The sequence below is a fragment of the Cryptomeria japonica genome, chromosome 2, assembly GCF_030272615.1.
Source record: "Cryptomeria japonica chromosome 2, Sugi_1.0, whole genome shotgun sequence".
NCBI classification, from domain to species: domain Eukaryota; kingdom Viridiplantae; phylum Streptophyta; class Pinopsida; order Cupressales; family Cupressaceae; genus Cryptomeria; species Cryptomeria japonica.
In genome coordinates this window covers 257,455,006-257,466,705 of record NC_081406.1, presented here as the reverse complement: position 1 = coordinate 257,466,705, position 11,700 = coordinate 257,455,006, and the positions used below count along the sequence as shown (strand labels likewise).

The following is an 11,700-nucleotide window of genomic DNA, read 5'->3' as shown; positions in this document are numbered from 1 at the left end:
GCAAAAGAGGCCTCCATACTTGTGCAACTGATGTGGCATCACATGATTGGTTGCTTTTTAGAACTAAAGATATATTTCATTTAATTATGAGTAGTCATAATAGGAATAACAATTTTAAAGTCATAACTATTGGTGCAATTTTGTCAAAAAAACTAGACATTAAATCAACAAGTATGAGTATTAAATCAACAACTACTATCACAACAATTGAAACAAGTTCAACTATTGAATTTGACTCTATTAATTTTTTTTCCATAAAATCAAAAAAAAAATTGTAAAAAAATTTTCTTTTTAATTTTCATCCATGATAAATGATAAATGATAAATGATGGAACATGATCTAAAAACAAATCTAAAAATCATCTCATCTAAAATAGGAAAATTGATAAATTGTAATTCAACGGTCAACCCGATTAAAATAACTTAAATTTGACAAAGCAAATTTTAGCCAAAGCCATCTAATCGTAACATGTGATGACAAATTACTACTTAGACAGCTTTGACCCACTCATAAAGCAGATTTGACGCCACTCTCCATTATTGCTGTCCTATTGAACGGAAAACAATTACATTTCCAATCCATCCAATCATAAACAGTGATGACAAAGCGGTACTTGTACGGCTTGCCCTTTCTTTTTGAAAATGGATTCCAGCTCTCTAATAAAGTCGATTTGACCCCACTCTCCATCATTGCTGTCCTACTGACCGATAAACCACCACATTTTCAATCCTCTAGATGCATTGCACTGGAATGCACTCCAAACTCCCCGGAATGAATCTGCACCTTACACGTCTGCCAATTTGAGCTCTCTTCTAACCCTAGAAGATGAGAACAATACCTGGTAGGTTTGGGCAGTAGATGACAAGAAACGATACTAGTTGGTTTGGTTTGTGCCCACTGAATGATTCTTTGAACCCGGTTTTACACACACTCTTCTAACCCTAGAAGATGAGAACAATACCTGGTAGGTTTGGGCAGTAGATGACAAGAAACGATACTAGTTGGTTTGGTTTGTGCCCACTGAATGATTCTTTGAACCCGGTTTTACACACAGGCGTTTTTAAGTTTTTAGTAAATGTCTCCTGCGCAGAGTTGATCAGAGACATTTGTTTGTTTGCTTAGGGACTCTCTTGTTTTGTTAGCCTTTGATTTGTGAGCGCTAGTTGTGTGCAGTTGAATCAATTCCATGGCCACCTATACTCCCACTTCACCTATCCAGATTGTAAATACTTTTGACGAGATTGTGCCCTCATCTGCTGCTTCCTCCTCCGCCTCTCCTCTTCTCCGTCCTGCTTCTTTCGATGTTTTCATCAACCATTGCGGTGTTGATGTCAAATACACCCTCGCCACCACCATCTCCCATAAACTTACCGCCCTCGGAATCTCCGTCTTTCTGGATGCCCATTCCCTTCAATTGGGTGATGTCATCCCAGCACAAATCCAAGAGGCCATTCGCACTGCTACACTTCATATTGCCATTTTCTCTGTTAACTATGCCAATTCCCCTTGGTGTTTAGCGGAGCTGTCCTCCATGCTTAAGACGGGTAACAGAGTTATTCCTGTCTTCTATCATGTCGATCCTTCTGATCTGCGCTGGATGGGTAAAGAAAAAGGAATCTATGCTCCTGCGTTTTCTCAATATCAACTGAAGGGCAGATACTCCAAGGAAAAGCTTGACGAGTGGAAGATGGCACTCGAGGATGCTTCTCTTCGTTCTGGCTGCGTGATCAAGGATAGTAGGTAAGTACCAAATAACCTCACAGACTTTAATCTTTCTCTTGTTTTAATTTCTTGTGTCATTGTTAGCTTGAGTTCTCATATATGTTCGATATCCATTGCAAATATTTAGAGATGAGGCGATGCAGTTGAAGAATATTGTAAATATGGTATCTAAGGAACTGGGAAAGGTGCCTTTTCTGGTGGCCGACAAACCCGTTGGACTGGTTGATATCGTAAGGGATTTTGAAGAAGTTGTTGAGAGTGGGCCCAATGCTCAAATTGTTGGGATTGTGGGAATGGGCGGAGCGGGTAAAACCACTCTGGCTAAAGAGTTGTATAACAGGAAATCCCCTTCCTTCAAATATTGCAGTTTTGTATTTGCAGTGCGAGATGCTGCAAGCAAAAATGCTTTGCATGAGAAGCAAAAAATGCTTCTGAAGGAACTTGGTGTCCAAGACGTAGCATTCGATAACATTGAACGAGGCAAGGCTATTCTGGCAAATCGGTTGAGATCTGTGCCTGCCCTCATCGTTTTGGATGATGTGGATCATGGTAGCCAACTGGATGCTTTGTTACCAACTAAAGATGGCCTTGCATCCGACAGTCTTGTCATTGTTACATCACGTGAGTTAAATCTTCTTGCAAAATGGGGTGCAGCTATATATAGAATCAAGGCATTGAATCCCCTTCACGCCAAGGAACTTTTTTGTTGGCATGCATTTTTACAATCCCATTCACAAGAGGGATTTGAAAAGATTGTTGAGAAGTTTTTGCAAGCTTGTGATGGGTTGCCTTTGTCCATTGCGGTCTTTGGAGGATTAGTTTATGGCAAGTCCAAGGATTATTGGGAATCCCAGCTAGATAAGATTTTCAGAATTTTGCCTGGAGATGTTAAAGAAAGGTTGAATGTGAGCTACGATTCACTAGATGAAGAAGAGAAAGAGATGTTTATGGATGTGGCTTGTTTTTTCATTGGCAGAAAGAAAAGCTGGGCCATTGAAGTATGGGATGAATCGAGATGGAGTGGCTTGCATGGGTGGGAAACACTTGTTAACAAGTGTCTGGTTAATGTGGATGAGAATGATATTATAATAATGCATGATCATTTAAGAGATCTGGGAAGGGAACTTGCAGGTAGACATCCATCTTCACGTGTATGGCATCAAGAGCAAATAATTGATATACAGAAACAAATTAAGGTGAGTTCCATTAAACAAAATTCTTGCCATCTATTATTATGAATGTTTTGAAGACATCAATGTTTAATTGTTAAAAAATCTTTGTTATCACATTTAATTGAGGAGATGATCTAATAGTTGAGCATCTTAATTGATCCATTTTCAAAATCTTATTTTACAATGTCAAATCACGTTCATTGTTTTATAACAGCTTATTTATAAATTCTTTACTTATGACTAAGATTTAAAGACCACATAATCAAATATGATGTCTCATCAACATACTTTTTGTTAGGGTGTACAAAAAGACCCCTCAAAAAAGTTAGACTAGTAATTATAAATTAAGTCATGTTTAATTGATGCACTTACATGATCTGTTGTTGTTTAATCTAAAACTATATTTCATTCAATTATAAAAATTCTCATGATCCACATTAACAACTTTAAAGTAAAAAATATTATGATATATTGTTAAAATATTAAATTTAAATCAACAAATACTATCACAACTATTGAAACATGTTCAACTACTACATGCTTTCAAATTTATCTGCTATTTGATATTTTGATCTCAAATATCAACATGTTTTTTATTAATTTTTTTGAGAGCTGCGAAATTGCAGATCCAACAGTATAAAAAGAAATGGGAAGAGTGCAAGAAAGGAAGCATATAGTTGGACAGACCCTAAAGATAAATAATAGAAATTAAAGAAAAAATAATAATAATTAAGAGAAACAAAATAATTAAATGACAAATATATCAAATCAATAAATGGAAAGTGAATATATGAAATTTTTTTTTATATATATATGAAAAAATATAATATAAAAAGTTAAAAAAATCCTCTCTTTTGACTGCTTTCTTTTTTTCCCTTTGGCAGGGTGTTCGTTCTGGAGGCACTTCATTCCTCGGGCTGGCAACGCAATTTCATAATGAAATACAGGTCTGTTGGGGTATCACTTTTTAGTTTTGCAATTCTAACCAGTAGGCATTTCTTTGCACAACTTGCATATTCAAAACTCTCTGTATAAATTTTACGAAATTCAAAGGTTAATGGATGCACGATACTGCTGCAACAGTATTGTTTCTATTTAAAATAGTTTCTCTTTTATTTCACAACCTTGGATAAAATTCTTAAGTGAAATGCAATATTAAAATCCGGTGTATATTGTTGAAGTTTCTGTGACACTTCATTTAAGTTACGGGTTTTATCTTCCAAAACCAACACGTTTCGTTTGTATACGTCCTGCTGATCCTCACATTACATTTAATTTATGCTCTTCGCTTTCGCATTCAGGGAGGAATGTCTATTAGAGGGATAGATGCTGCTCGATTTGAATATACTGACGAGCCATTGCGTCAGAGAAGCGCCTGCTTTGAGCTCATAGGATCCCTTTCAAACAGATGTTTTGGGATCCCTCCACCTTCCTCGCTCGGATTAAAATTTTTTTCTGGCAGAGAAGAACAGTTTATCAAATATTTTGGTACACCATTGGAGGGCCCTGTCTGCCTTAGGTTGGATGAGTTCAAGGGGAGAAAAATTCAGTCATGGTCACTCAGAAATTTAAGAATTTTGGAGCTCATCAAAGCTCATTGCCTAGTACAATTATGGGATAATTCAGATGTAAGTATTTTCTATACTGGTTGCTTCGAGGTGAACTTCCAATCTTAAAATTTTTACTAGCGTATTTTCTGTGTAATTGACAATTACTCTTTCTGTAGCCTCCTTTGCAGTTAAGAGAACTTTGTATTGACGAGGCCTCTGTATTACAAAGGATTCCAAACTCAATAGGACGTCTACAGGGTTTGAAATGCATAAATATCTCTGTTTGTGAAGCACTGGAGGATCTCCCTGAAGAGTTTTGCAATCTCCAATCACTGGAGTGGCTGAAATTATCTGATTGTTCGAGGCTGTCTTCACTGCCTAGCCATTTGGGGGATCTGATAAACCTGCGGCACCTACATTTGATGAAATGTAAGAAGCTGCAGACATTGCCAGATTCTTTTAAGCAGCTGAGACACCTTCAACATCTCAATTTACAAGGTTGTCGGCAACTCACCTTGAGATCCGACATGCTGGAAAGCATAGGTAACCTGGAGTATTTGAACTTTGGGGGATGTAGGAAGCTGGAACAATTGCCAAATAAAATCACACATCAAGTGCGTTTGAGAGAGCTCAAAGCTACGTACACGAGCATAAGGGAGGTTCCGAGTGACATTGGCGAACTCAGAAAATTGGAAGTGCTGGAGATAGGAAGTCGGTTCTTGGCCAGCTTGCCGTACTCTCTTGGAAATCTGTCTAGTTTGACTCGACTAGAACTCAGGAATTGTGAAATGTTGAATTGTTTACCGGACTTTTCGGGGCCTCTAAATATGCTCAAGAGGATATCAATAGAGTATACGAGTGTGTCAACAATATCAATAAGTGGAGACAGCTGCCCCAGCCTTGAATATATCGACCTTCGCGGTAATGATCATCTAGTGGATATCCAAAGCCTGCCAACGTCAGTGCGGAGGCTACAGGTATTGGACTGTAAAACGCTGAAAAAGGCAACGGGACTTGGCGGCCTAGCAAATCTTCAATTGCTTTCCATAGTGAGGTGTCCGGAGTTAAATGAGCTCCCAAGTTTTGCAGATTTCCATTCCCTCAAAGAGATCCAGATAAGAGATTGCGACGAAATAGTGGAAATCGAAGGGCTAGAGAAGTCGAGGTCATTGGAGACATTGGAGGTAGTACAGACGTCATGGAAGTCCCAAGGCATACAAAGTTTGGAGGGGTTGGAGAAATTGAAGAGACTTGTGATGGCAGCAGAGAACAGATCAGCTCTTCGACCCTGCATTCAAACTATAAAGGTAATCAAAACTGTTTGTTGGTTACATTAAAAAAATAAATTGTGATGTATGTAATTAATTTTATTGAGTGGGAATAATTTTGTTGCAGAAATGGCCAGGCGAGATGGTGATATGTGGAAGGGCAGTGAGTGGTGCAGAGTCAGCGTTGGATTCTCTTTCCTTTCCCACCCTTTCCATTGTTCGCTCATTGGAGAGGTCATCTATTTTAAATAACTGGAATGAGTGGAAGGTAGAATGTAGGAAGATGCATGCTTCTGATGCAGCCGTCGTTTGTTTACTTGTAAATTCAATTACAAATTGTACATGCTGGCTCTCTTTTAGTGGTTGGACAACTATGCCATTGAAGGAGGGGAAATGGGTGTTAGTAGGTGTGTTGAGACAAGGTTGTGGGGATATTGTAAGTGCGACAGCTGAAATATTGGCTGGAGAAGGAGGTGGTGAGGTAGAGAGAGGAATATTGTTGGTGGGAGAAGAAGGGATAGTGTTAGAGACATTTACACGGTTGTGGACATTATTCATCTAATCTGGTTATCCTTCAAATTTTCATCGGACTGTGGGTTGTTACAAACCAACCAAAGTTTAAATTTAATAAATTCAAATCAAATCTCATGTAAAATAATTATCATGAGTATAGTTAGTTCAATATTTCATTGTTTTATTAGAGTTAAGAAAAAATAATTTGAGACTGTTTTATATTAGCAACATGAAACATTCATTACAAAAAGTGTTGATTATTTATAATTTAATAAATGTAAAAATAAATAATAAATAATATAAATATTTTTAATATTTATTTAAAAATATTAATATTAATTTTCTATTTATTTAAAAGTTAAATTTATTTTAAATTATTTTACTTATTTAAAAATTTATTTTATTTATTTATATAATTTATTAAATATTTTTTTAACTAAAAATTATTGACAAGTGTTCACTTCTATAAAATAAATCATACTAAACAAAATTTACTTTATCCATGAATGGGTGTGTTACAGTAATACACATTTCTTCAAAATTTTGGTTTTTTTTTGGCAACCTTAATGTCATTTGATGGCTATATTTTTTATTTTAAATTATTTTACATATTTAAAAATTTATTTATTATATATTTTAAACAAAAATTGCTTTATTTATTTGTATTATTTATTAAATATTTTTTTAACTAAAAATTGTTGACAAGGGGTTCACTTATATTAAATAAATCATACTAAACAAAAATTACTTTGACCCATGAATGGGTGTGTTGCAGTAATACACATTTCTTCAAAATTTTGGTCTTTCTTCGGCAACCTTAATGTCATTTGATGGTTATATTTTTTATTTTAAATTATTTCACTTATTTAAAAATTTATTTTATTATATATTTTTAAAAAAAATTATTTTATATATTCGTATTATTTATTAAATATTTTTTTATCTAAAAATTGTTGACAAGGAATTCAGTTCCAAAATTTACTTTGACCCATGAATGGGTGTGTTACAGTAATGCACATTTCTTCAAAATTTTGGTCTTTTTTTGGCAACCTTAATGTCATTTGATGACTATATTTTTTATTTTAAATTATTTTACTTATTTAAAAATTTATTTATTATATACTTTAAACAAAAATTACTTTATTTATTTGTATTATTTATTAAATATTTTTTTAACTAAAAATTGTTGACAAGGGGTTCACTTCTATTAAATAAATCATACTAAACAAAATTTACTTTGACCCATGAATGGTTGTGCTGCAGTAATACACATTTCTTCAAAATTTTGGTCTTTCTTTGGCAACCTTAATGTCATTTGATGGATATATTTTTTATTTTAAATTATTTTACTTATTTAAAAATTTATTTTATTATAAGGGCACATGAGTAGTCGAGTTGGTGTCAAGGCGAGTCGTGAGGCATAGTGTTAGGCTAATGATCCCAGTGTTACGCATCAACTCTGGTTCGATTCTCACTGGTTACCATAAACCCTTTAAAAGGGCGCATGAGTAGCCAAGTTGGTGTGAAGGCGACTCGTGAGGCGTAGTGTTAGGCTTATGATCCCAGTGCTACGCATCAACTCCGGTTTGATTCTCACTGATTACCATAAACCCTTTAGAGCTCAACTGTGTGGTGGAGCGGTTGGGTCGGTGGGTTTGCTCCCCATCGGCTCGAGATTGACTCCCAGCACGGGATCACCCTTGCGGCTCACTTCAGGGGATTAGTCTCGCCTCAGCTCGCCCCTTCTTGAACCAATGTAAGGATGGGTGCTGGGCTGGGCCGCAGGGATACCCTTGGGTCTGGTGGTCAAAATTATTACTGACCAAAAAAAAAAAAAAAAATTATTTTATTATATATTTTTTTAAAAAGTTATTTTATTTATTTGTATTATTTATTAAATATTTTTTTAACTAAAGATTGTTGACAAGGGGTTCACTTCCAAAATTTACTTTGACCCATGAATGGGTGTGTTACAGCAATACACATTTCTTCAAAATTTTGGTCTTTCTTTGGCAACCTTAATGTCATTGATGGCTATATTTCAATGGAAGATATTTCTTTTTTTAAGCTCTATCTATTCTTGTTTTGGCTAGCGAAAGAAAGGTGGGTTGTGTGACCCATTTCTCCATTTGGACTATATGATGCTACCTACTTCCATTAAGGTCATCTATGGCTTTGGTGTGGTCTTAGCCTTTGTAGCTTGTATAACAAATTTCTTTAGAAGGATTGGTGAGTATGAAGAGGGAAACCCACCAGTATTACCCTCATGAACTTCCTCATTAGTTGAATCATGGGAATTGGGTGAAGGAGATGAACTTAACTATAATTATCTTTTGAAGCAGCTTGGGAGATGTTATTACCCTCTATAATTTGGGTGGAATCAGATAATATTATGGCTCTATACTAGCCCACAAAGTGGGCTTACCATTTGGAGCATGAATACCCCACTCATGAATTTTGAGCTTTTAACATTGGAGATTGGGGTATGATCCAATGAGAAACACTTTCTACACACAGAGGAATTATTTTTCATAATCTCTAGCTCCAACACCTATTGTCTATCTTCAATGATATTTTTGAAGGAAGATCTTTGGATAAATCCATTTTGATACAAACATATGCAAGTGGGGCTTTCATAGTTGATTGTTCTTTTGAAGTGTAGTGATACTTACATAATCTATTATCAATTGAGGGAAACTAGGGTTTCATGCATATGAAGTCGCCTTGAAAAATCCAAGGACCATTTTCAAGTGTTAAATTATATCTTGAATAGAATCAAATTCAAGAATAAAAACCTCTTTTGCACAAGCGAAGAAAATCTTTTCCCTTTAATTCTTTTTATTTCACACATTTTGAGTGAGAACATTTCCTCATTTGGGCTCCTCCTGTGAAATATTCACTCAACCAAATTTAACCATCTGGCTATAACAATATTCCCTATAAATGGCAATAATGAATTCACCAAGGTGGATATTTCGCTCATACAAAATCATTGCGTTGTTAGTTTGTCCCTTTAATAACTTTTACAATTCCATATATCACCATTCGTTGAATTTGAAGGATTGCAGGAACCCTTTACATAGCCTCCAAGTTAAAATGTCTGTATAATTTATTTATTTAATATTGGGGAAAGATATTTAAAAAGAGAAAACTTAGTAACCAATATTAAACGTGGGGTCAACGGGGTAGGTTAGCACATGGTTTTACTTTACCACTAGTTGTTTTTGTGTGAGCTTGGGTTTATATAAGCAAGCACATGTTTAGTGGTTAAGGTAGGCTGGTGGTTTGGGGTTGTCATTGTATTGAGTCCTTTGAAGGATTTCATTTGTGAAGCATGGTATGGGATGTGTGGATTCATGCTTGGACACATGGGAATGCAATGGAGGGATTGATGATTCAGAGGTATTCATTGTAAATCTATGTTGTTTTATGGTTGAATAATATGATGGAGTATGGATGCTTTTGGAGGCTGGGTTTTTCCCTCATGAGGGTTTTCCCAAAATATATCTTTTGTTATTTGTGGCTTGTCTATTTTGGTCTTTGCATTATGGTGATTTTATAAGCTTTTTTGTATGCTTTTATCTCATGGGTTATGTAGGAAATGGATTATTTGAATGTGGTTTTAAAGAATTAATTCCTAACAAGTGGCATCAGAGGTTTCATGGTTGATTTGGAATGATAACCCTAGCTTGAGTGGAAGAGGTGCAAAGTAGAAGCCATGGACATGCATGAAAGGATTGGGACATTACAAGATATGGAACACACTTGCAGGTTATTTTGTTGTAGATCTAAGGTCTTTGGGTTTGTTGTTGTGATGGGTTGTTTGCAAATTTGGGGTTTGGAAAATATTGGGTCAAATGGCTTAGGATGTTTATTTAGATGAGGGTTTTGGGGGGAAGTTTGCATAAATAACCATGTGGGACAAAATGGACCTCACCATTGGATCCAGATTGGTCGAGAAATGAAAATTGATATAAAATATGTTCTAGTTTGATCATTGTTGAGAAAAATAAAAAATATTTTCCCCATTGGATTAAAAAATCCGAAAACTGTAAATATATATATATATTGAGTGGGGGCCAAGCCACCACCCTTGTACCCACCCCTTGCAGTTTGTGGTAGAGGCACTACCTGCCAACAACAGGTACTGTTAGCATTGTCGGCAGTACTTGCTATCGGCAAGGACCTCGGCTCCCACCGCTGGTGGTTGGGATACCATCGCTCATGGTCCCAGCCACCATGGGGTGGTTAAACAAATACCATCGATAAACAAAAATTTAATAAAAGTTTTTTTTTAAAACTTTGAAATGCCTACCTACATATTATTATTTTTTGATCGGTAATAGTTATAAATTTTATTTATTTAAACTAAAAAGTACATTTGCATCAAACTCCCCAAAAAGAAAACCACTCCCCCAAGCCACCCTCAACCACCATCTAGTCCTACTGTCTAAAACCATGGTTTTCCAAAATGTTTACTGCTCAGACGCTACCCCACCCCCACATCATCTAAAACAAAAATTCAAAATACATCATGCCAAAAGCTAGTCGAAGAGTTTATCGTTTAACATAAACTAAAGTTTTAAGTTTATCAACTAAAAAGGAAAAATCTAAACAAAAAGATGTGCCCAGAGGTACCTTGATTCGGTGAAATCCTCATCTTCCCGTAGAGGTGTGTGAATCTCCAATTCTTCCTTCTACATCTTTGGCCACTAAACCTCGTGAAGCTAGTCTTTTTGTCTCACCACTGCTCCCACCCGTCGCACCACCCACTACACCCTATTTTGCCAATTCCGCTGATAATTTTCGCATAATCGGCCTCTTGTATCTCATCTCCTTCGCCAATTTCACCTCCCCACACTCCTATCGAATTACATCTTCAATATTCATAATCTGGATGAAGATTGGGAACCCTTCCCATCCTCACTCTGCATCTTCTTTAAAGCAAACTTGGGCTTCCTCACAGCAGTGAAGGAATTGAATTCTCGAGTGCCTCACCTGCAACTCCCCATTCTCCTCTGGAATGCCTTCAACAAGATTGAAACCCCACCCAGACACAGCCCATTCCAGCAGGGACTCCAAATTTAACAAGGACTCTTGTGGAATGATTTTCTTTAGAACTTTTCTCACATCCTCACAGGTGTAACCCAACTCCAGTCCCCACACCATGATAAGAGAGTAAATATCTGCTCTACATCTGTATCGGTGGACGATAATCGCCACCTCTTCACCCAAGACCAGTTGAATTGTCTTAAAAAATAATGGATCTTTTGCAAGAAAAATCTTCTCAAGCTTCTTTAGGGGGATGAGTCCTCGAAAAGCTGGCATTAGCTTGGAAGACTTCAGAGTGAAATTGACTTCCATTTCAGTACTCACTGAAGAATTGCAGACAATTTCGATGTAATCTGTCAAAAATTGTCTTCACCAACTTACCGACTCTTCTCATTAAATGCGCGAGCATTCCTAAATTAGTA

The 11,700-nt window shown here is 36.2% G+C and overlaps 1 protein-coding gene across 2 annotated transcripts; it reads left to right on the top strand.

Moving 5' to 3' along the window:
* The first annotated feature begins 964 nt into the window (after positions 1-964).
* On the top strand, positions 965-6,395 carry LOC131031573 (disease resistance protein RUN1). 2 transcript variants are annotated; one of them, XM_057962721.2, is made up of 6 exons: positions 967-1,741; positions 1,851-2,919; positions 3,780-3,842; positions 4,197-4,523; positions 4,622-5,752; positions 5,841-6,395. In XM_057962721.2, the coding sequence occupies exons 1-6, from the start codon at positions 1,188-1,190 to the stop codon at positions 6,273-6,275; spliced, it is 3,579 nt and encodes a 1,192-aa protein (XP_057818704.2). In that variant the 5' UTR covers positions 967-1,187; the 3' UTR covers positions 6,276-6,395. The 2 variants fall into 2 exon arrangements, with proteins under 2 accessions (XP_059072539.1, XP_057818704.2); XM_059216556.1 differs by lacking the exon at positions 3,780-3,842 and having other exon boundaries at positions 965-1,741.
* Positions 6,396-11,700: the final 5,305 nt, after the last annotated feature.